This window comes from Dermacentor silvarum, chromosome 1 (genome assembly GCF_013339745.2).
Source record: "Dermacentor silvarum isolate Dsil-2018 chromosome 1, BIME_Dsil_1.4, whole genome shotgun sequence".
Classification (NCBI taxonomy): Eukaryota; Metazoa; Arthropoda; class Arachnida; order Ixodida; family Ixodidae; genus Dermacentor; species Dermacentor silvarum.
Genome location: NC_051154.1, coordinates 377035861 through 377056450, shown reverse-complemented (window position 1 = coordinate 377056450; position 20590 = coordinate 377035861). Strand labels below are relative to the sequence as shown.

At 49.6% G+C, this 20590-nt stretch overlaps 1 protein-coding gene across 1 annotated transcript; it reads left to right on the top strand.

Moving 5' to 3' along the window:
• Positions 1-340: 340 nt before the first annotated feature.
• Positions 341-15306, top strand: LOC125939614 (prolyl 4-hydroxylase subunit alpha-2-like). Its single transcript, XM_049663147.1, has 3 exons — positions 341-583; positions 14811-15125; positions 15241-15306. The coding sequence occupies exons 1-3, from the start codon at positions 341-343 to the stop codon at positions 15304-15306; spliced, it is 624 nt and encodes a 207-aa protein (XP_049519104.1).
• Positions 15307-20590: the final 5284 nt, after the last annotated feature.

Here is a 20590-nt window from a genome sequence, read left to right as displayed (position 1 = left end):
TGTTTTCTTCTCATTGGTATTCGAATTAATGACGTGCTGCAACGACCTGTTCACATCCACGCAAGACTTAGGAGAAGTAGTTCGTACCGAAGGACTTGGATACGACGATGGACGCTTCCTACTTTTGCTGGAAGAAATGCGCTTGAACAGTGCCCTACATGAGTTCGAGCACTTTCTGGTGAAACTGTCGCGACACGTGGGAACAAATGCGCTAAGTACTTTCCTTTTTATCAACCGCCTCTCACGTGTTCACTCGCATCCACTGTTTCTGGCTAAGCGTCGCCCACTTAAGGCGCTGCGGGCCGCCTTCAGGTCCCCTTCGTCTGAGGAGTGGTGGCCCATGGATTGCGATCTGAGTGGAGCTGCCACCGCAGTCTGCAAGCTGCAGCAAGTCTACGACATATCGGCTACCAGCATGGCAGCGATGCATTCCCGCTTGCTGCCCGCAGCTTCAACGGAAGATTTGAAGGACGTGTCCAGGGGCTGCTTTTTCGTGGGGCCTTTCGGCAAAACATCCGAATGGGGCTGGATGGTTGATGAAGCAGCGTCTCTGTCTGGTAACAGGCTTGACCGCAAGATGCAAGTGGGTCTGAGATGGCTTCAAGCAAACGACGTCAGGTTGCCTCATTGGCGGCCAACAAACAAGGCCCGAGGAGTTCCCTACCCCTTGCCACCAGAGACAGACACCAGCGATTACCAATTCGCCTGCATTAAACGTAGTGATCTGAGGCCTGTGTCCAACCAACTCATCTGCAAGATGTCCACAAACTATGGAGACCCGGATTTGCTCCTCAAGCCCTACAAGATAGAAGTACTATCCCTGAAACCTCGAATTGTGCTTCTGACGGACTTCCTAACCACGGCAGAATTAAAATCCATTCGTGCAGTGGCGCAGAGATGCCTTCAGCGTGGCGCAGTATACACAGGCAATGGGCCGGATGGTTCTACCAGTTGGAAACGCACTAGCAAGGTTAGTGTATGTTAGTTATATGCTGTTTTTAAAATTATCATGTTCAAGTGCTTGAATTTTCAGTGAATGGTGGTGGTGGTGGTAAAACTTTATTTCCCAAAGAAGGGGTCCTGAAGGACACTTGGCTAGGCGCCAGGTGTAGAGGGCACCTCCCACGTCGGCACAGAGAGCCCGAAGCTCTCCGCCGCCTCGCGCGCCTTCTGGACAGCCCGAAGTTGGTCGTGTAGTGAAGCACGTTTTAGCACTATGTCCCAATGTTCCTTGTTCTTGGCGTAATCGTCACTCCATGCACAACCACACAGCATATGGTTCAAGTCAACACGTTCACTGCAATGTTCACACACATGTTGTCCGTCGTAGTCTGGGTCGATGTGCTTCATGCGCCAGGGGTTGGGGTATGAGTTCGTTTGGAGCAAGCGTAGCGTGACTGATTGGCTGCGCGTTAATTTCTTATCCGGGAGGGGGAACTGTCGTCTGCTTAGATAAAAGTGTTTAGTGAGCTCGTTGTAAGTGAATAATTGATCCCTGTACTCGATATGCGGGGTAGCGGGGGAAACCGGAGGGACGCGGTCGATGAGTCCTCGCGCCGCCTCGCGTGCGATCTCGTTGAGATTCCGCAGGCCGCCCCCTAAGCTGCCCATGTGTGCCGGGAACCATACGATCGAGTGATCGGTGATGTTACTTCCGCCTAAGATTCGTAGCGTCGTCTTGTCTATCCCGCCCTTGGCGAAAGCTCGAGTGGCTGCTCTAGAGTCGCTGTATACAGTTGTGAAGCTCGAGTCTTTGAGCGCTAGTGCTATCGCTGCTTGTTCAGCTACATCTGGCTTCTTAGTGTAAAGCGTGAGTGAGTTGCGCGTTCGCCCGTGTCCGTCGATTACTGCTACCGAGTAGGCGTGTTTTCCCGGTATGTACGCAGCATCCACGAAAGCTGTCTGGTCGGGAAACCTTGTCGCGTCTGCCGTGAGTGCTCTGGCGCGGGCGAGTCTTCTTCCTTGATTGTGGATCGGGTGTACGTTTCTTGGGAAGGGGAGCACTTTAATTGCTTCTCGCATGACTTTAGGTAACTGCAAGACGTTGTCCCTTTCCGCTATGGTGTTCAGGCTGAGCTTGACGAGAATCTCTCTGCCCGCTTTGGTGCCTGATAGGCGTGCGATCTGTGCCGTGTGCTGAGCCTCGATGATTTCGGCAAGGGTATTGTGCACTCCTAGCTGTAAGAGTAGATCAGTGGAGGCATTATCGGGGAGCCCCAATTTTCAGTGAATGACAACGCTGTTCAATCTGAAGCTGGCGTTCATACACCTCTCACTACTTGTGCAGTTTCTCTCTCTCTGATGCTTTTCAAGTATGCGTATTGTGACCGTGAGTTCGACGCCAGGGATGAAAGCAATGATGCGCATCAGTGCTGCTTCCATTTCTTTTAATTTTTTTGGCAAAGCGCTCCTAGTGCCGCGCTTCCTTTTTGAGTGCAAAAACACCTGAAAAAGGAGGCTTCTCTTTTCAAATACGTCACGAAGGATATTTCATGCAAGAAAAGAGTCAGCACGTTGTGAAGGGCTGGAAGAGCGTCCAAGGAAGCCCTACAGGAAGGACAGTGTTAGAGTGGTGGTAGTGAGCCAACAAAGGCGCAAAACGTGCGACAGTAATAGCTTACACAAGATGCCCGAGCTAAATTTAACCTAGGTTTAAAATATGGCTAAATACTCTAGGATGATACAATGAACTGTATGCTGGTGGCTATTGTGAGCAGCACGTCACTCTATTAACGTGACAGCGTTAAGGACCCCATGTCGCTGAAAATGCGGCGTCGGTGTCGGCGTGCGGCGTCCGTGGCCAAAAAAAACATCCCGAACCACCCCGTTCGCACAGGCCCTCCGCGAGGCGCAGGAGCGCTGGTGAAATAATAGAATTTCTTAAAGGAACTTTTTTCATAATAAACCTAACGTGCGACTTAACCACAACCTACAGTTATGATAGCGTCGGAATGTCATTTAATTATACGAGAAAACATAATTCTGCTACGCGAACACTCCAATACAAATCCCTTTTCCTGCATTTATACCATTAATACAGCAGCGCGCCCCGGTTAGTGTACCTTGCCAAAACGACATCCAGATGGCGCTCGCCTCTTCGGCAGCGTACGGCAGCGTAGGTAGCAACGGCGCGCTGATGCGAAGGTGCTGAAAAAAGAAAGCTGCAGTTGCCGTGAAGCCTGACAAATAGTCAGGTATCCTTGAATGCTATCGCGTTCCACTCTTAAAGGCGAAGCTTAAGCGCCCTCTAAATTTATTTTTGTGTATTCAGCTTAATTGCATAAGTAAACAATAATTAACCAACTTAGCAAGTAGTAACTTTAGGGCAACGCACCCAACGATAAAGTTGTACAGTGTTCTAGGAAACCTCTAATATCAGGAGCTGCTAACTTTTCATGCGTTACCTTATTTTTTTTCTGCATCCTAAAGAAAGCCTGCGAAATCTGAACAAACGCACGTGCCATGCCTACTTCGGCGCAGCGACTGCAGTGCTCTCAATCTTGCCACATATGAACAGCTGGTTTAGTCAGGTGGGCTGCCGTTGAAAATGTGACATGGGGTGCTATGCAGGATGCGCCGAGTTTGGAAAAACTCGGGATCTTCACGATCGTCTGGCGACGCCCCAAGATGAAAGAACTAATGGTAACAAGACAGAGTTTGTCCGTCGGCACGCCTCCAGTTTCATTGGTTCATCTAGATTCACTCTGGGTGGCTATCATACCTTGGGCGTTGCCATATGGGCGGTTGACAAACTTTGGCTCACCTGATGGTACGGTCGGTGCATGGTCACGCCTTCTTTCACTTGTTTGTCGTTCCACCGAGTGCATTAGAGGCACAAGCAAGTTATGAAATAAATTCATTCAGTACAATATTATTAGTCATGTTAAAATGGGTTGTAAGCATTTTAAAGTTTACAAGATGTACACTGAATGTGTGTTAGACTAATTAATACGTTTCGCGTTAGACCACGAGGGGACGTTCGCCCCTCCTCTTGTTTTTCTCTGGATTCGATTGGCGTGGCTCGCTACGTGCTTGCGCTCCCATTTACGAGCACAGATTAGTGTGCGCCTGGTTTTCACACTGGGCTTTCAATAGATGGCTCGTTGCTTGGGCTAAGTAAGGGCTGCGAGACGAAGTGAGCGTCGGCTAGCGCAGAAGTGGTTTGCCGCGCGCTTACCGTGTAAGCACTCAGGAATGCCAGAAAGCACTCATGCAAGAATCAGAAAACTACGCTTTATTTTCTTTTTCTTTGTGATGCACCTTCATACAAGATAGCGCCGAGCGATGGCTTCTAACAACTGCAGGAAAGAGTCTTTATACTGGGTAGCGCGAGCGATCCGTGGCTTCTAACAAACGAAAGAAAGGGTCTTTGCAGCGCACGTGGCTGTTGACTGCCACCACATCCATCCCATGCAGGTGGGACTCCAGCATCGGTGCAATTACCCTGTACCCACCACTGACGTGGTGGCGATTCACGTTTGTTTTTGACAATAACTTTCTATTTTTTGCGTGTGAACGCCCATGATGGGGTCCACAATGTTCACGTTGTCGTTGACTGCCTCTTAATCCAGATTGATGCATAGCCCCGTTAGCATCCAGTAAATTTGGGATACAGTTGCATGCGGCCAATTCGTCAAGATGAATAAGGGTCCCCGGTTCAACATTGGCTGCAATAATAGAGTGTTTTAGTTGAGCGTCTTTACGGTCCGCTCCGCTCCGAGTTGCCTCGCTAAGCCACAGCGGAGCGGCGGGCGATTTTCACGTTTTAGTTATGCGTGTAGCGTATAGCGGAGCGGACCTTTCGTAGTTGCAGCGCCCTCTGGCCAAATTCAGCGTAGTGAAACAAAATAAAAAAGAACGTTTTGTCACTTTTACAAAGTAAGACGAATATATATAACTTATTTGTTCATTAAGTATCTAGACGGGTGTTTGTAATGCGTTAGCGGTCCATTTTATCAAGTGGAAAATGAAGCGTCAACTTGTTGAACGCCACGTGATATCCAGCGAGGCGGCATTTCGAATCCAATCCAATCCTTTCTGACGCCAATGCGCTGGCGACGTTTTTGTTAGCTGTGCTGTTCACTTTATTTCCTTAAATAACCAGTTGGAGGTGTATTACACAAGTTATTTGCGCTCGCACGAGTGGTGCCTCGATGCAAGGCTCTTCGATGCACGCGCGAGAGAGGGCGCGTGCATCGCCCACCCTCGCTAGCGAAAGACGGCAGCAACGCTCCCCGCTCCGCTTAGGCAGCTTGTAAGCGGACCGTGATTCTCGCTCCGCTAGCCCGCTTGCGGCTAAGCGGAGAGCGCATGCGCATTCGTGCTTCCGCTCTAAGCGGAGCGTAAAAACGCTAAACTAAAACCGTCTAATGGCACCTAGCGTCACGGCCTTTCGTCAGTCGACCTTGAAAAGTCGCAGCACCCCTTTGGCCGCGCAGACCTTACCGAAGACCCATGGGCCACCATCTTCACCACCATAGTATTGGCGGCTCGCCGGAACGTTGTCGCCCGTCATTAGGCGGCCTCGATTGTACTTTTGCTTGCCGCGAAGAAGGCACTCGTCAATTTGCGCTATCTTCCCGGGGCCACCGAGTGGAGGTCGCGCCAGCAACTCCTCTCTCGCGACCTCACGTAGTTCCTCAAATCGGCGACGGCGTGCTCCGATAGAGGAACCAAGTCGCCGGTCATCTCCTTCAACATACATATGTCTATGCTTTTGCTCACGCAGTACGTGAGCAAAATAATTTGCCACCTGGAGAGGTGGTTGGTTGGACGGCCAAGGCGGTCCGTGTTGTTGAAGTAGCTTCCTTCGGCTCTCTGCCCGTGCAGTGCAGCGGTACCGTGTAACTGCGAAAGCTGCTTTCGGCACATGTTGCACCGGAAGGCAGTCCGGCGTCCATCCTGAGTCTTCCTATATAGTGCGACCACTTCGCCTTCGCAGGTAGGTTGGTCCGGGTTGAACCCCAGTTGCTCGCAGGTGCCCCAGCACTTCGATGGCGCCGCCGGACCTGGCCTGGGGCTGGAGCGCGGTGGACGAACAGCGCTTGAAGCCGGAGAGAGCCCAAGCGATCACACGAACTTTTCCACCGTAGCTTAGTCACGCGAGTCTGTGCTCGCAAAGCATAATTTGCCCGCCACGCTGTCTCTGCAGGCGAGGGCCTTCGTCTAATTCGTCACACAGCCAGCGCACTGACGTTTTGGAACGGCAAAAATGACGCTGAAACTCCAGGTCGGTCATGTAGGTGAACGAGTCCAGATGGTCATATTGATGCTTGCCGCCGCTGGATGCTATGACACAGGCTGCCGCTGCCGCTGCCATGTTCGCGAGTTCAACTCGAGGGTGGTTTCGCGATGTACGAGTTTTGCACGAGTTCGCCTGTCAATCAAAATCATAGGTCAGGCGCCGCGCGAGGCATGTAACTTTTGTGCGCGCGCCCACCACGGTTGGGCCACGCCCGACTTATTTTTCGGCAACAGCGACGTGGTGCGGAACTGAGAGGCATCAACAATCTTGACCGCCGAAATAAAACACGCACAACGCACTGTCATCGGTGATGTACTGAGCACCGCTATCGAAAACAAAGCGTCGACTTTCGTTGGCTTATGCATATATCTTCTTGCGCTGTCATGGCCCCACAACACGGTTTCATTGCTTGCATTGTGGCGACGCAGTGCACAGCAAATAATTATCGGCACGTCACTGTAGCTGCTTCCAATGCGTCGATGCGCTGTAGTGCACAACGATGCTGGGCAGTGCGTATTGTTTTCCAACGACAACGTATCACAGCTGTCGTTTGAGATGGCTGCTCTGTCATCGGTAGTGTATCGGATCCGCAGTGTCGCAAACACGGTCAGCGTCGAGAAACGCTCGCTTCCGAAGCTTCCGGTGGGTTATGGGGCTCACCGCCATCTGTGTAACGAAGGATAACTTCTGGCGGAACAAAAATATTGCGACTCCATATCTGTTAAAAGCAGAAGTGACGCAATTTCTTATGTCAAAGACGCGAAATTTGTTTTCGTTACCTGCCATTAGAGCTGTATGTTCTGTGCCAATATTTTCCAATACTCCGCAATTCGAATGGACGTTTCGAGCTTTAACCCACAAAGCGATGCAGCAAACCGTCAGCCGTACCAGTGTCGAAATTGCACCCATGCAGAGAACATCGTTTCTTTGCAGGCCAAAGAAGTTCTTTGGGTGTTGAATGCTGGTCGCATCATCAGACGCCAGTAGTAGTAGTAGTAGTAGTAGTAGTAGTTACTCACTACTTTTGACGGAATAGGTAGAGCAACGATGAAACACAGCTCGAACACAGCTCGCCACCAGAATTCAGACAACCAGTTGACGAGCAAAACAACGTGTGAGGGGGGCGTATAGTTATAGGTGAACTTTACGAGCATCCCTTTCTGTCCACTTCAGAGCTGTATTTTACTCCAATTGATAGCGGCGTGAACACCACCGTTTTACAGTGACCGCTGAAAAAGAAGCAATTTCTTGTTAACGATAAATTAAAAGACAGTTGTCTTTTTTTCCTTCCCACGCGTATGAAACATCCATTAGGAATTTTATTTTCGTGCAATGAAATCAAGCTGTCCATAGTTAAAAAAAAACGGTTTTTGTTTCTCTATGTTTGCTGCGTCCTCACGTAGTCGCGCTTCAGTCGCGGCTCCCATAACCCCCCTTGCTTATCGGCGATAATTGGTTCTGGACCGCTTTTCGCCTAAGCTTCGCAACAGGGTGCTTTTTTAGCTGCACAAAATTTTTAAAGATTCCTGTGGCAGATAACACAATTAAAAATCTTGATCTAAGTTATTCCATGAGGCTGCCATTACTTCTACAATAAATCAAATGCTTAATTGAATCATTCCCATAATCACGCTAATCAACGTTTTAATTAATTACTTTACGGCACATATTTTAACCTACTAATCGTACCCAGTAAGTACGCAAGGCAGATTGACTCTGAGCGAATTCAGGACCTCGCCAGTTTCGAGATAATTATTTTCACGGTGACCGCGACAACATGGATTGGGGTTCCACTCACTTTTGTGCTTCAGCCTTTTCTTTCAAAAAGTCAGTGGAATACTAGTCTTTTTAGCGCAAGTTTGACGGCGGATATCTGGAAACCGGTGACATCCTCACAATTCGTTCTAAGTCGATATGTCTTGCACACTCACTAGCTACAATTAGTGATAAAAATATGCGCAGTAGTGTAATTTATTAGAACGTTAATTAGCGCGATTATGTTATTAGTCATTTAAGCGTTTTGATTTCTCGTAGAAGTAATGGCCGCCTCATCGAGTAATTGAAACCAAGGGTTAGAATTGTACTATCTGCCACAGGCAATTATTAAAAATTTGACGCAGAAAAAAACACCCTGTATACACCGCGACTTGTATTTTACGATTGCAACGCAAAAAGACGAGTGCTCGGACATCACGGCTACTGCGCCGCATCGCGGTGGGCAAAACGGCTGACCCGCAGTAGGACATGACGAATGACGGTGATAACGAGGACATAAACCTTATCGCTACTGATCGAATAATCATTTTTTTAAATTTGTAAAAGACTGGCGTTCCCGATTTCACGGCAACAAATTGCCTTGACAGAACACATATAAGCATTTCGCAGGGAAAGGTAAATATTAGTGACTGTTGCAAGCAGAATAAATTCGCTTGCAACGTAACTTGCAAGCAGAATTGCCCTGAATTCTGCTTGCAAGTGACGTTGCAAGCAGAATTCAGGGCATAAATTTTTTACGAGTATTGCCGAAAATTAGTAAGGTTGAAAAAGTGGATACGTGAAACTTACAAATCTGTAACTGTAAATCTGTAAGAACAGACATCGCAGTTCTGTATATTGCATCCGTCAGAAATTCCAAAGCGGACAAATTTGATATATTAGTTTATATCTTACTTAAATTTGTTGTGATATTTACAAAGGCTTTGCAAAAGTCCAACTCACATAATAGTGGCTTATTTGAGAGACATGGGGATGTATTCTGAAACGTTCCACTATACAGCGATAGTTCGCCTAGGCGACAATTTCGCCTTCAGGCGCGCGCTGATTGGCTGTTTTAGCAAAATTGGATGAGCTGATTGGCTGGTTGGGCCCAACGTCATTCATTTTTTCTCAACCAGCCAATCAGCGCACGCCAGAAGGCGAAAGGCGAACTATCTCTGGAGTGGGACGTTTCAGAATACATCCCATGCATAATGTATCGATTTTGTCCGCTTTAGATGTAATATTCAATGCAATTTAGAGAATGGCGATATGGCTTTTGATTGCTCAGTTAAGGAGTTGTAAACTTGATTCTCGTTTTGTTCTGAACATTTGCGATTTTCGAAAGTGTTTATTAAAAAAAAGTGAGAGCCTAAATCGGAAATGCACTTGCATCAGTTACTAGGTTTGAAATTTTTCTTTTAAGTTAAATGAACTTCAACAATTTCGGTGCAGTTGCCGAGAAAAACGATTTCACATTTCCCATGTATTTAGACAGGAGTCCCAGAGCTAAAGCTTCCTCTTACAGGGGATCCTGAACTACCCCTCGCATTTGATTAAAAAGAACACAGTCCGCGGATGGCATATGGCGCGGCGTAAATCTAAGCAACATTTTGCATTTGTGCGTGCGCATGGCGCTCACAAACGGAGCAGGAAGTCACATATTTCGCAAACATTGTTTTCAAACTCTTACCCGCTTCGAAGCTGCCGGCGGCTTGTATATGTCTTCATATGCAATATTCCCATAGACGGCTGCTATTGGTGGGCGATAGCTAACATCAATGAAGGGTGTTCGATTCGGTCTGTTTCTTTGTACTGTTACTGTGTATATTAATTAAAGCCGTTTCATGACAGCCATACAATTTGAGTATGTCTGTGTCCAAATGAATAAAATTGTATTGTAGTGTAATAAACAATACAATACAATAAACGAAAATCTGCTTTTGAATATCGATAAGCATTAAGTACTTCTAAAAGAAGCCGACTATTGTCTGTTTGCGCTTGGCCGCGGCAGCCCGCGTACGAATTAAACTTTGGCCAACCTGCTTATCAGTGTCGTATCCGTTAGGTCTCGCTAATTTTCATTAATTTGGAACACTCAACTAGCTGCGAACCACGTGAAACTTAAGGTCAGACCACACTTACGTTTGCCAGCTCGTGCTCCCTCCTCCATGGCCTCTCCTGGTTAGACGCCTTCGCAGACTTCGCTTCGCCTTGAGGTACTGACAGCGCTTCAAAATGCGCAAGTTGGATGGGGCTACTATCAGTCAGTCAAGCTGGTGCAGGACAAAGCCGATCCGCACCACGCAGCACGGCGAGACTGGAGCGCATTAGCGCCAGCGCGCACTCCAGCCTGGTCGTGCCCAAAGCGAACACGGAAGTTGCATGTAGCTGCGTCTGCTACGCGTAGCGTAGGTACCACGGCCGTTTCGTGGTGCCGCGATGAGCCCGCTCACTGAGAGTACTGCGGCTCCCTGAGGGCAGCTGCATTTGGAGCGTCCTAGCAGGCGCCAAAATCTGAAATACGGGTGCTTGCGCGAACTTCTAAAATCAAATATGAACTGCGCTCCAGGAGGACGTTCAGTAGGTGGAGTGTTGTGGGTACGCCGCACTCCGTCGTAGCCTTCGCAGTGCAAGGCATTGAAGAAGTAGCGGGAGCACCACGAAGGGGATCAAAGATGATCATTGATTGCCAATTACTCCGCGTCTGCAGAACGCATGGGAATACTTTTTGCTGCTAGGCATTTCTGAAACAGCATAGGCTAAATATAAATTCATTTTTGACTTCGATAAAAAGTGTTTCAGGACCCCTTAAACTCGCAGTCGGCCCTGGCAATTGATCCTCCTGTGTGTCTTTTTCGCTGTTCAGAAACGTTTGAAATCGCGCCGATAAGTTCAGCATTCCGTTTATATATATATATATATATATATATATATATACTATAGGCTATAACACGGTCGTATCCGTGTTAGCGTTGCGCTAAGACGGCACCGATCCCATAACCCCTGGCATCGGTTCGGACCCCTGTAGGTGCGGAGGGGTCCAAGTGGGCCAAGACCGGCGGATTGGTGAGAACCATGATAAGGCGTGAAAACGCGGCAGCCTGAGCGGAACCCCACGGAAAAGGCAAGTCTTTCTTGGGAAGTTCAGTAAGCGGTCGAGCGATTGCTGCAAAATCTTTCACGAACCGTCTGAAATACGAACAGAGCCCTACAAAACTCCGAACGTCTTTGACAGACTGAGGTACAGGAAAAGCCGTTACTGCTCGAACCTTCTCCGGGTCGGGTTGTACTCCGGAAGCATCGACGAGATGGCCTAGTACTATAATCTCTTGGAGCCCGAAGCGGCACTTCGATGAGTTTAATTGGAGCCCAGCCTTGCAGAAGACGTCAAGGATAGCTGCGACGCGCTCATGATGCATCTCAAATGTAGGAGAAATCACAAGGACGTCTTCGAGGTAACAAAGGTAACTTGACTGATTTGAAGCCTTGAAGCAGATAGTCCATCATCCATTCGAACGTAGCGGGGACATTGCATAAACCGACCGGCATAACCTTGAATTGGTAGAGGCCATCTGGAGTGACGAAAGCGGTCTTTTCTTGGTCTTGCTCATCGACGCAAATCTGCCAGTAACCAGATCGAAGGTCGCTGGACGAGAAGTATTTGGCACGGTGAAGACAATCAATAGCGTCGTCGATTCGTGGTAAAGGGTAAACGTCGTTTTTAGTGATTCTGTTTAAGTGGCGGTAATCAACGCAGAAACGCCACGTGCCACCTTTCTTTTTGTCGAGCACGACCGGCGACGCCCAAGGACTCGACGAGGGCTCAACAATGCCCTTGGCGAGCATCTTGTTTACTTCCTGCTGAATAACTTGCTGCTCTTCCGTGGACACGTGATATATACGGTCGGCGGAGAATGGGAACAGCAATACCAGTGTTTATACGATGCTTAACAAGGGACGTCTGACCAAGTGGTTGATTGTCAGTGTCAAATATATCACGGTAGGAAAGCAAAAGGCGATATATGGCGGCTGTTTGGTCAGGTGCGAGGTCTGGAGTGACCAGTGGTACGTAATGGACCATCGAGGTTCAAGGCATCCTGCGGGTAATCAGGAGGATCTGGAGAACGCGTCGGCTGCAAATGCAGTGACGTGGTCATTTGTCACTGACCGGAGCGTGGCCACCGCTATGCCTTCAGGTAACACTTGCTTCGTCAAGCCAAAATTGATAACGGGGAGACACATCGGACTAGCGGCAAGGGTTACGACGGAGTGTGGCGCAGAGATTTCGCGCGCCAGGAGGACATCACGAATAGGTGCGACGACATAGTCGCCATCAGGCACGGTTGCCGTTGAGGCCAATTCGACGAAGGTTAGGGCCTTTAGTGGTAAGCGAACAAACGCTGTAGTGCAGAGAGTGTTCAGTTGTTCGGGGCGAACGTCTGAAAGAAGAGGAAGCTCGAGGCACAGCGTACCGGTGGAACAGTCGATGAGGGCCGAATGCGTCGTCAGAAAGTCGAGCCCGAAGATTAGGTCATGAGGGCAACTGGTCAGCACGGTGAACAGGACTAGAAGTTGGCGGCCAGCACTTGCTGTGCGAGCAGTGCACATACCCCTGACGGCAACAGTGGCGCTATTGGGGACGCGTACAGCTCGAGTGATGGCGGGCGAGATGCTGGTGTCGATATATATGAATTGATACGCATCATCCTCAGTCCTTCGGGGTATATGTTCGGTTGCACGTATTTTGCAAGTCTATTTTTTGCGGAATGTCAAAAACAGCCTTTCTTTCGACCTTCGAGCGCGATCAACACCAAATGGGATGTTTCGTATAACCAATTCAATGATATTCTGTGCATCACAAGCCTCCCCGAGTTTTGAAGGCCCGCACTCGAAAACACAGCCGACTCTTATCGTATTTGATAAATTAGAGTGCCTTTCAATTGGTGGAGCCCCTTTATTGCACAGGATTCATGTGGCGAGGGCCAGACGACCGTAAGCGGCAGCGAATTGCGTCATTTTGTGAATGGTGGCTGATCGGTGCTCTGACTGTTGGTAGTATTGAGAATAATACTCTGCAAGAGTATTCTCCCTTTCATTGCCATGGATACCAACACGGGAAGGTATCCACTGAAAGACAGTCTTGTAGCCATTGCTTAAATATTTGAGTAAAGCTAGTGACTTCTGCCAAAATTTGCTAGAAGGATCGCTGATAGAGAGTTGAAGTTCAGGTCGTTTGACAAGACGGCGTTCTATGCAGGAAACCGTTTAAACCAGAGCATATGCAAAATTCAGCAGACCAGCAAATTTCAACCGTACTAACTGACCAGTCCGTGTGCACTTGCAGGTAATCGTGACAAGTTGTATCTAGGTGCTCAAGCGCCAAAGTGCTTACCTCTAAAGACGGGAATGGTTGCAGCGGAAACCAGGGATGCTAAGATCATCAGTATTATAGTCTAGCAACCAAGAGGTATCAGTCAGTTGCCATTGTTTGAAGCGGTTGATGCTGATGGCACGTAGAGAACTTAGTACCACATAAACGTGTCAACGAGCTTTAATGTGCTGCCCTCCGGAGAAGAGCTTTGCTGAACGGACTAGCTGTGCCGAAGGAGATCTCTCAGCAATGCTTGAGAGGCCAAAAAACGAAGCAGAAGACACTGAGCTCCATGAATAACTCTTATTTGACGCTGATTGAGACACACCCAAATACAAGCGCATATTCTTACTGTGGATGATCTCTGATCGTCCATGTTGGCTCTCCAATTGAGACATTAGCGTCAGTTGATAAAGCATGCGATCAGTCACTTCAGCGGCTGCAACTATCTGCATTTATTTCGGGTGGTTGCCCCAGCGCACACCCGCCATACGTTGAAGTGCGCAAAACCTTTGCGTCAATAGCACACCAATTGAGTGAGTTAGTGAAATAATTTTATTAGAGGTCCGGCGGGGACGCGGACATCACTCGTCGCGCATCCGGCTACTCCCACGTCGGGACCGGCAGTCCTAGCCATGGCCCGGTCGCGGGCACGCCGGACAGACAAGATTTGCTTGTCTAGAGCGGGGTTACGACGAAGCGAGTCCCACACCTCTTTGCTGAACTTGGGGTATCTCGACCCGCACTTCCAGAGCATGTGTGCTAGAGTGGAGGTCTGCCCGCAGGACGGGCGGCGTCGTCGCGATATACTTCGGGGTAAACTTTGTGTAGAACGGCCAGACGCGGATAAGTGCCAGTCTGTAAGAGTCTAAGACAAACGGCTTGCGTCCTATTCAACGTGGGATGAGGGGATGGAAAGACCCTTCTAGACATGTAGAAGAATTTTGTAACCTCGTTGTGAGTAGCGGGAACGTCCCTGTGGCTGTAGAGGGTAAGGGAGTCAGCGCTGCTTACAGAGGAAGCGCGGTCAGTGAGGTCGCGCGCAGCCTCGTTAAATGGGTTAAATGGGTTGAACGGAGACGACAGACATGAGCTATGTCTGTTCTCTCCTATTGTGCCGTTTAATGAAGTTGTTCCTAAGCCCAATAAACCTTACTGATACTTACTTTGCAACACAGATGTACGCAGCCAGTCAATAGGTGACTCTGCTGCCCAGCCGAACGCCCAGGAAAACAACACTGGCCGCTTGACAAATTGTATGGCCCTATAGTCCACTATAACCTTGCATAGCTTTTGGCCAAAGCCTGGAGAAAGGAACAAATAGTAACTTTTCAGCTGATAGTGATAGACTTTGTGGCCACTCCAACAATTTGAAGCCATTGAGAACGTTTCATTTTTGTTTAACATTTCTGATAGCCGGGCGCATCTATTTTGTAGGTTGGCTGGCTCCGGGACATAGATCACTCTGTGCTGCAGCGTGTGACTCGTCGAATAGCTGTAGCAACGAACCTATCCCTGCAGTCAGCCGAGGATTACCAGGTGGCCAACTACGGCCTCGCAGGTCATTACTCGCCCCACACGGATGCCATGTCATTCGACAAGATAGCGGACCACATCGACCGCAAAGACGGCAACCGGCTGGCCACCATGCTGATGTACCTCTCTGACGTGGAAGCAGGCGGCGCCACCGCTTTCGTGAACCTGGGTATCGCCGTCAAACCACGTGCTGGCACCGCCCTTTTCTGGTACAACGTGAAACCGTACACTGGTAGTGGCTCCCCAGAGTACTTTTCTTTTTGGCACCAGAAGAGAGCGTCTGACCCACTGACGGAACATGTGGCAGTGCCCCGTTTTATCGGGCTCGAAGTGGATCGCGACCAAGTGGATACACGAGAGGAACAACATCGATGTACGCTTCAACACACCCGGCTAACAGACAGTTTCGCCAGGAGAGTACCAAAGTTTGTAAAATATTCAGTTATTTCAAGATTTCCTGCCGCTGAGATTTCCCTTAGTGATTCCTTGGAAGGAGTTAGGCTTTACTGCCGGAAACTGATTCCGGCATCGGCAGTGCCTTTTTGGGATCGTAGTATCAGTGATTCGTACTGTCGTACTTATGTCTGAGTTCACTGCGAACCTATGTTTCGTTTCTGCAGCCTTATTTTAAAGACCTGTCATGAAATTCAGATTCCTCCGGAAGGTTTAGCATTGATAGCGACAGCAAGGTATTAGACGATTACACTAAGTAAGGTTTAAAGTATTATCGGCCGTATAAATTACATTAAACATTCACTTACTAATTAGATAAAAAAGCATAGTGTCATGCGAGCACAGACAATACTTAACGGATCCCACTCGACGGCCGCGAGCACTCGCTGTCACAACGCTGGCGTGATGAAGAGCGCCGGCAGCGGGGAGCAAACGCTTCGGGCTACCTCTCGCTTCACCCCGAAAACATTGAGATTACGCTACCTGCAAACACTGTGCGAGCGGGAAGACAGTGCGCGTGAAGCTACCAGCCACCTCGGCTCGCCTCACCACTGCAGCAGCATATTATGCGCACCTTCAAGATATGGCGCGCGGGTCGTGTATGCACTCCGCTGCGTGGATAGCCGGCGCAGCCACGGCCGTGCTAGCGAAGGAGACACGCGCTCTCCTACCTTAGTGCGCGCTTGATCATGTTAGTTCCAAGTATAGCGCGCGGGAACACGGCAGGCATGAGCGCACTATATTTCTCCGCTCTTCCTTGCGCGTTTTCCCTCGCACTCACATCAGACGGTATCGCACTTGGACTTTATACGGAATATCACGGCGACGGCGAAAATTTGCCTGGAATGACCATACAGGCTGTTGCACTTACCTTTACCCTATGTGTAAAAATATGTCATCTGACTAGCAGGACGCGACCAAAGGCACGTTTTGAGCTATTGTATGATTGAATAATTCAATCAATCAATAAGTTACGCTATTCTTATATTGTTCTCAATTGCATAAATACACTATATAAATAATCAATTTTGGAAGTATTAACTTTAGCGCAAAACTTCCAAAAAAATTCTAACACCCTTCTCTGAAACATCAAAGTAAGCAGCTTCCAACTACCTACTTGTCAATCATATTTTTTTAGCGTTTACAGAAAGCCACCGAAATATGAAAAAACTACACGCAATATTTCTAATTACATGCAAAATTGCCGCGCGACTCGAGGCACCTTGCCTGTATTCACGGGCTTCTTTCACACTGGGAAAAACACTTTAAAGTTTTTATAAACTAACCATGATGCGACGGCTGCGACGGTGAGAACGACGTCGCTGACGGTATGCCCGCAGTCAGTCGTCGTCGCTTGCGTTCGATGTATCGAGTTTGCTCGATGGCGTGGTTAGCAGCATTCGCCCGCCCTTGCCGCTTGCGATTCTTCGTAAGATTTCTACGTAAGACAATGAATGACTCATGCCCCCGTAAACGCGGCCTCCCCATTACGGCGAAAGAAGAGAAGTGAACTTCTACGCTGGAATGATGATCGGCAACGCAGCTAGCTCTGGAAGACGACGACGAACGCGGGAGGAGTGGCACGAGCGCTTGCCGCGCACGAGAACGAGCACAAAGCGAGGAGCGCCAACGAGCCAGCTGGGAAGAAGACGACGACGCTCGAGCCAATGCAGCTGATGATAATTTTGTGCGTACACGGGTACGCCACCGAAATCTGTGAGTTATAACAAGCTTCGCTTGAAAAAAGCATGAGCAAGCAAATGCAAGCAAATCTGAAAGCTGTACTCAAAGCCCCACGCGCATTCTCATTGGTTAAGAAGTGTGACTTGTCGGTCTACACAGCAGTATTCCGGGACAGTTGTGCGTGTGTTGCGAGTTCTTGCAAGCTGTCACTAGCACAACTACTGAAACTGTGCTATCGCGCCGATCAAAACCGAGTAGAGATAGCGATGTATCGGGATTCTCGGACGAACTTTCGGTGATACTATTGGTATCTTTGACTGGTCGCCTTGGAGCGCGGTAGATCGCTCTCGCGAGCGGCGTTGTCTTCGGCTGGTTGAAAGGGGGTGCGCGCCTTGTGTTCGGCTGGTTCTTTTCGGTCGCTCTCCTCCCGCGTCGAGCGCTCTGAGTCGCTCCGCGCCCTGTCGTCGGAGCAGTCGTCGAGATAAGAGCGCTTCCAGCACCGTCATCACAGAACAGCGTCGCCGTTCTCGGCGACGGTCCACCGTAGCCTAGGCAACCTAGGCCACAGCATGCTGGCGGCTCAACGAACGGTCATCCCACTGGCGCATCCGCCGTTTTAGCTTTGGATAGGCGAAACACCGGACGTTAGCAGTAGTCACGTGGTTTCGCATCTGCCATTTCCTCCTCCGAGAACGAGTCACACGTTCGGCTTGCGCGCTTGTCCTCTACCTCTGAGTTCGGGGAACGCCGGATCTGCACTGGCTATGCTTCTGGGGATGGATGCGACCAGTCGAAGATACCATATCACTTTCGCGTGACGTAGAACGCGGCACGTTGGACGATTAGAAAGGTCTTGCTCAAACCAGACAATGCAGCATGCACTGAAAGCCATCGTCCAAGAATACGTCCAATGTTGCGACCTGATGAAATTGCAATACATTTTTAAAAGGTGGCGCAAATAAGACAACTGTACAGTGTTTCGAAAGAGGATGACCGCGCCAATGCAACGCATGCGGCTGAAGAACAGAATGTGACAGCCGCATAGAGTCGAGTTTCCACCATGACGCGGAAACTTGAACTCACATCTACAAATATATATGCCAGTGTCGTCTGCTGTTAAAATTAGTTGCCACCGTTGAATACCTTAGCTCCGCCGAATCGTTGCCAGCTGTCAACAGATCCCGTCGTCCAATCGGCTCGTGCAGATTCAGCGTACACCAAATTTTGCGATACGACCTGCCTTGCGGGCGTCCGCCCCGGTCCACACGCGGGCGAACCCGGGCGGTATGGACGGGCGGATTGACCTTGTCTCGGCTGTAACCCTTCACTAGCTAGCGGGCAGGCGGGCGTCATCTATTAGAGCGCGTGGCGGTGAGGCTCGAAAGACAATCCTAGCTGCCCACGCAGTGGATACACTGTAAAAAACCAGCCGTCAATTTAACGGCCATGTTTTTAACAATTTTTGACAAGCCATCGGCGTCAATACTACAGGGGAAAAAATGCTCGAGATCATAACGGCGATTCCATTGGCTGCCGTGTGAAGTACGTCGTGTGTACGCCTTACCGAATGATGGCCTGCTGCCATTTTGACGGTTGAATGCTTAGAAATAGAGCTGCCATGGTATTTCACGTCATTTACTGCAGCAGTTTTTACAGCGTGCGTAAGAAAGCAAGCATACTTATGTGGGCACAACTTTAAAACAGAGCTTGGCCTCAGCTGTATTGCTGGACTTGCCAGTGTGCAGCCAACAGTGCCCGCTTTCAAAAGTGTGTTTGTTGTGGGGGGGGGGGGGAAGCAGATGGCTTGGGGATGGGACGAGTGCCCCCTTTGCCACCCCGGTAGATACGTGTAAGGTCGTCGCCCGTCCCTGAGAGAATCCTCCCTTCTTTTCCTTCCGAGATATTGGGGATCCTTCTGGCCACAAAGTGCCACAGCTTTGCATGCAACCGCATAAATGCCACACGAGAATGAAGTTCATTGTGTGCCAGAGAAGTATGCCGGCAATACTGGTAAGGGAAGCAGGACGATGATTTAATGTATCAGTTCGGTTACTGATTTTGAAAATTGGAAGCGCTTGACAATTATTGATTCATTGTACAAGGTTGCTTGTGCAGTGAGAAAGTAAATTATATAAATTTGGTATTGATTACGATGGCAGCTTTGATTAGTGAGCATAGCGAGAATATTGTCACAGTGCGTAAGGTGGAAAGAGGACATGGTTGGTGCCCTGGGAGACGACAAAGAAGATTCTGGGTTTTCGCTTCTCTGCGCAGCCATTAAAACCCATCTGTAAAACCAGTACGTTTCTTCCTTCCCGTAACATTATTGGTGGAGGTGCGGGGTACTCACTTGCGCAAGACGGAGCTCCGCAGCGGACGTAACCTGGCTGCCATGTCATCCGAAGGGGAGTCTTCAACCGCGGCCCCGTCGACGCCACCGACGGTCATCCTAACCCAGCCCCGCGACCCTGGCATGTTTTCTGGGATTGACAACGTTGACGTCGATGACTAGTTGGCAAATTACGAACGGGTCTGCGCCAGCAACAGGTGAGATAACACGCTTATGCTGGCCAACGTAATATACTACCTCAAAAAGACGGCACGAGTCTGGTTCGAGAAACATGAAGAAGAGATTACCAGTTGGGAGCAATGCAAACAGAAGCTTCGTGATTTGTTCGGCAAGCCCATCGGCCGCCAACGTGCTGCTCAGAAGAACCTTGGGACCCGTGCACAGACGTCCACTGAATCATCTTACGTGGCGTACATCCAGGACGTCTTGGCTCTTTGCCGCAAGGTGGATACAAACAGGTCAGTCACGTTTTAAAAGGCATAGCGGACGACGCATTTAACCTTCTCGTGTATAAGAACATCACAACAGTCAATGAGATCATTAACGAATGTCGCCGCTTTGAAGAAGCGAAAAGCCGCCGCATAGTTCAGCAGTTCACGCGCCTACCCAACACCGCTGCTTCATCGACGTGTGAAGACCTTTGCCTTCCGCGTGAGCCCACTCCCTCCGAGAACGTCGTACGTATAGTCCGGCGAGAAATTGAAGCAGCGTCTCCTGCCACACAAGTGACGCAGTGCTTTGACGATTCCCGGCCGCTCGTGTCCCTCACTCAATCGGTCGTTCACCAAGAACTTTCCAATGTGTGTCTGCAATCCATCTGCTCCGCCAACCGTCCTGACTTCGCTTCGTCTGCTGCCTCTGCCCCTGTTTACCGGAACCAGAGCGGTCCTTACCCGAGCTTTCGCAACCCGGCCGAATGGCGCACACATGAGGATCGACCCATCTGCTTCTATTGTGGATGTGTGGGCCACATCTCTCGCCATTGCCGAAGTTCCTGCCCGGCCCTCTCTCGACCAAACTTTCCCGCCTACCGCCGCTCCCCACTGAATCCGTCGCCCGCCTGCGCCCCCCACCGAGTTCGAAGATGCACCTGACAACGCCCGAGTCACTGCGACTAACCGCTCATCATCACCGCACAGTAGCCGCTCCCGTTCACCCCAGCTGCGTCGTTCCCCGTCCCCTGCTTACCGTCGCC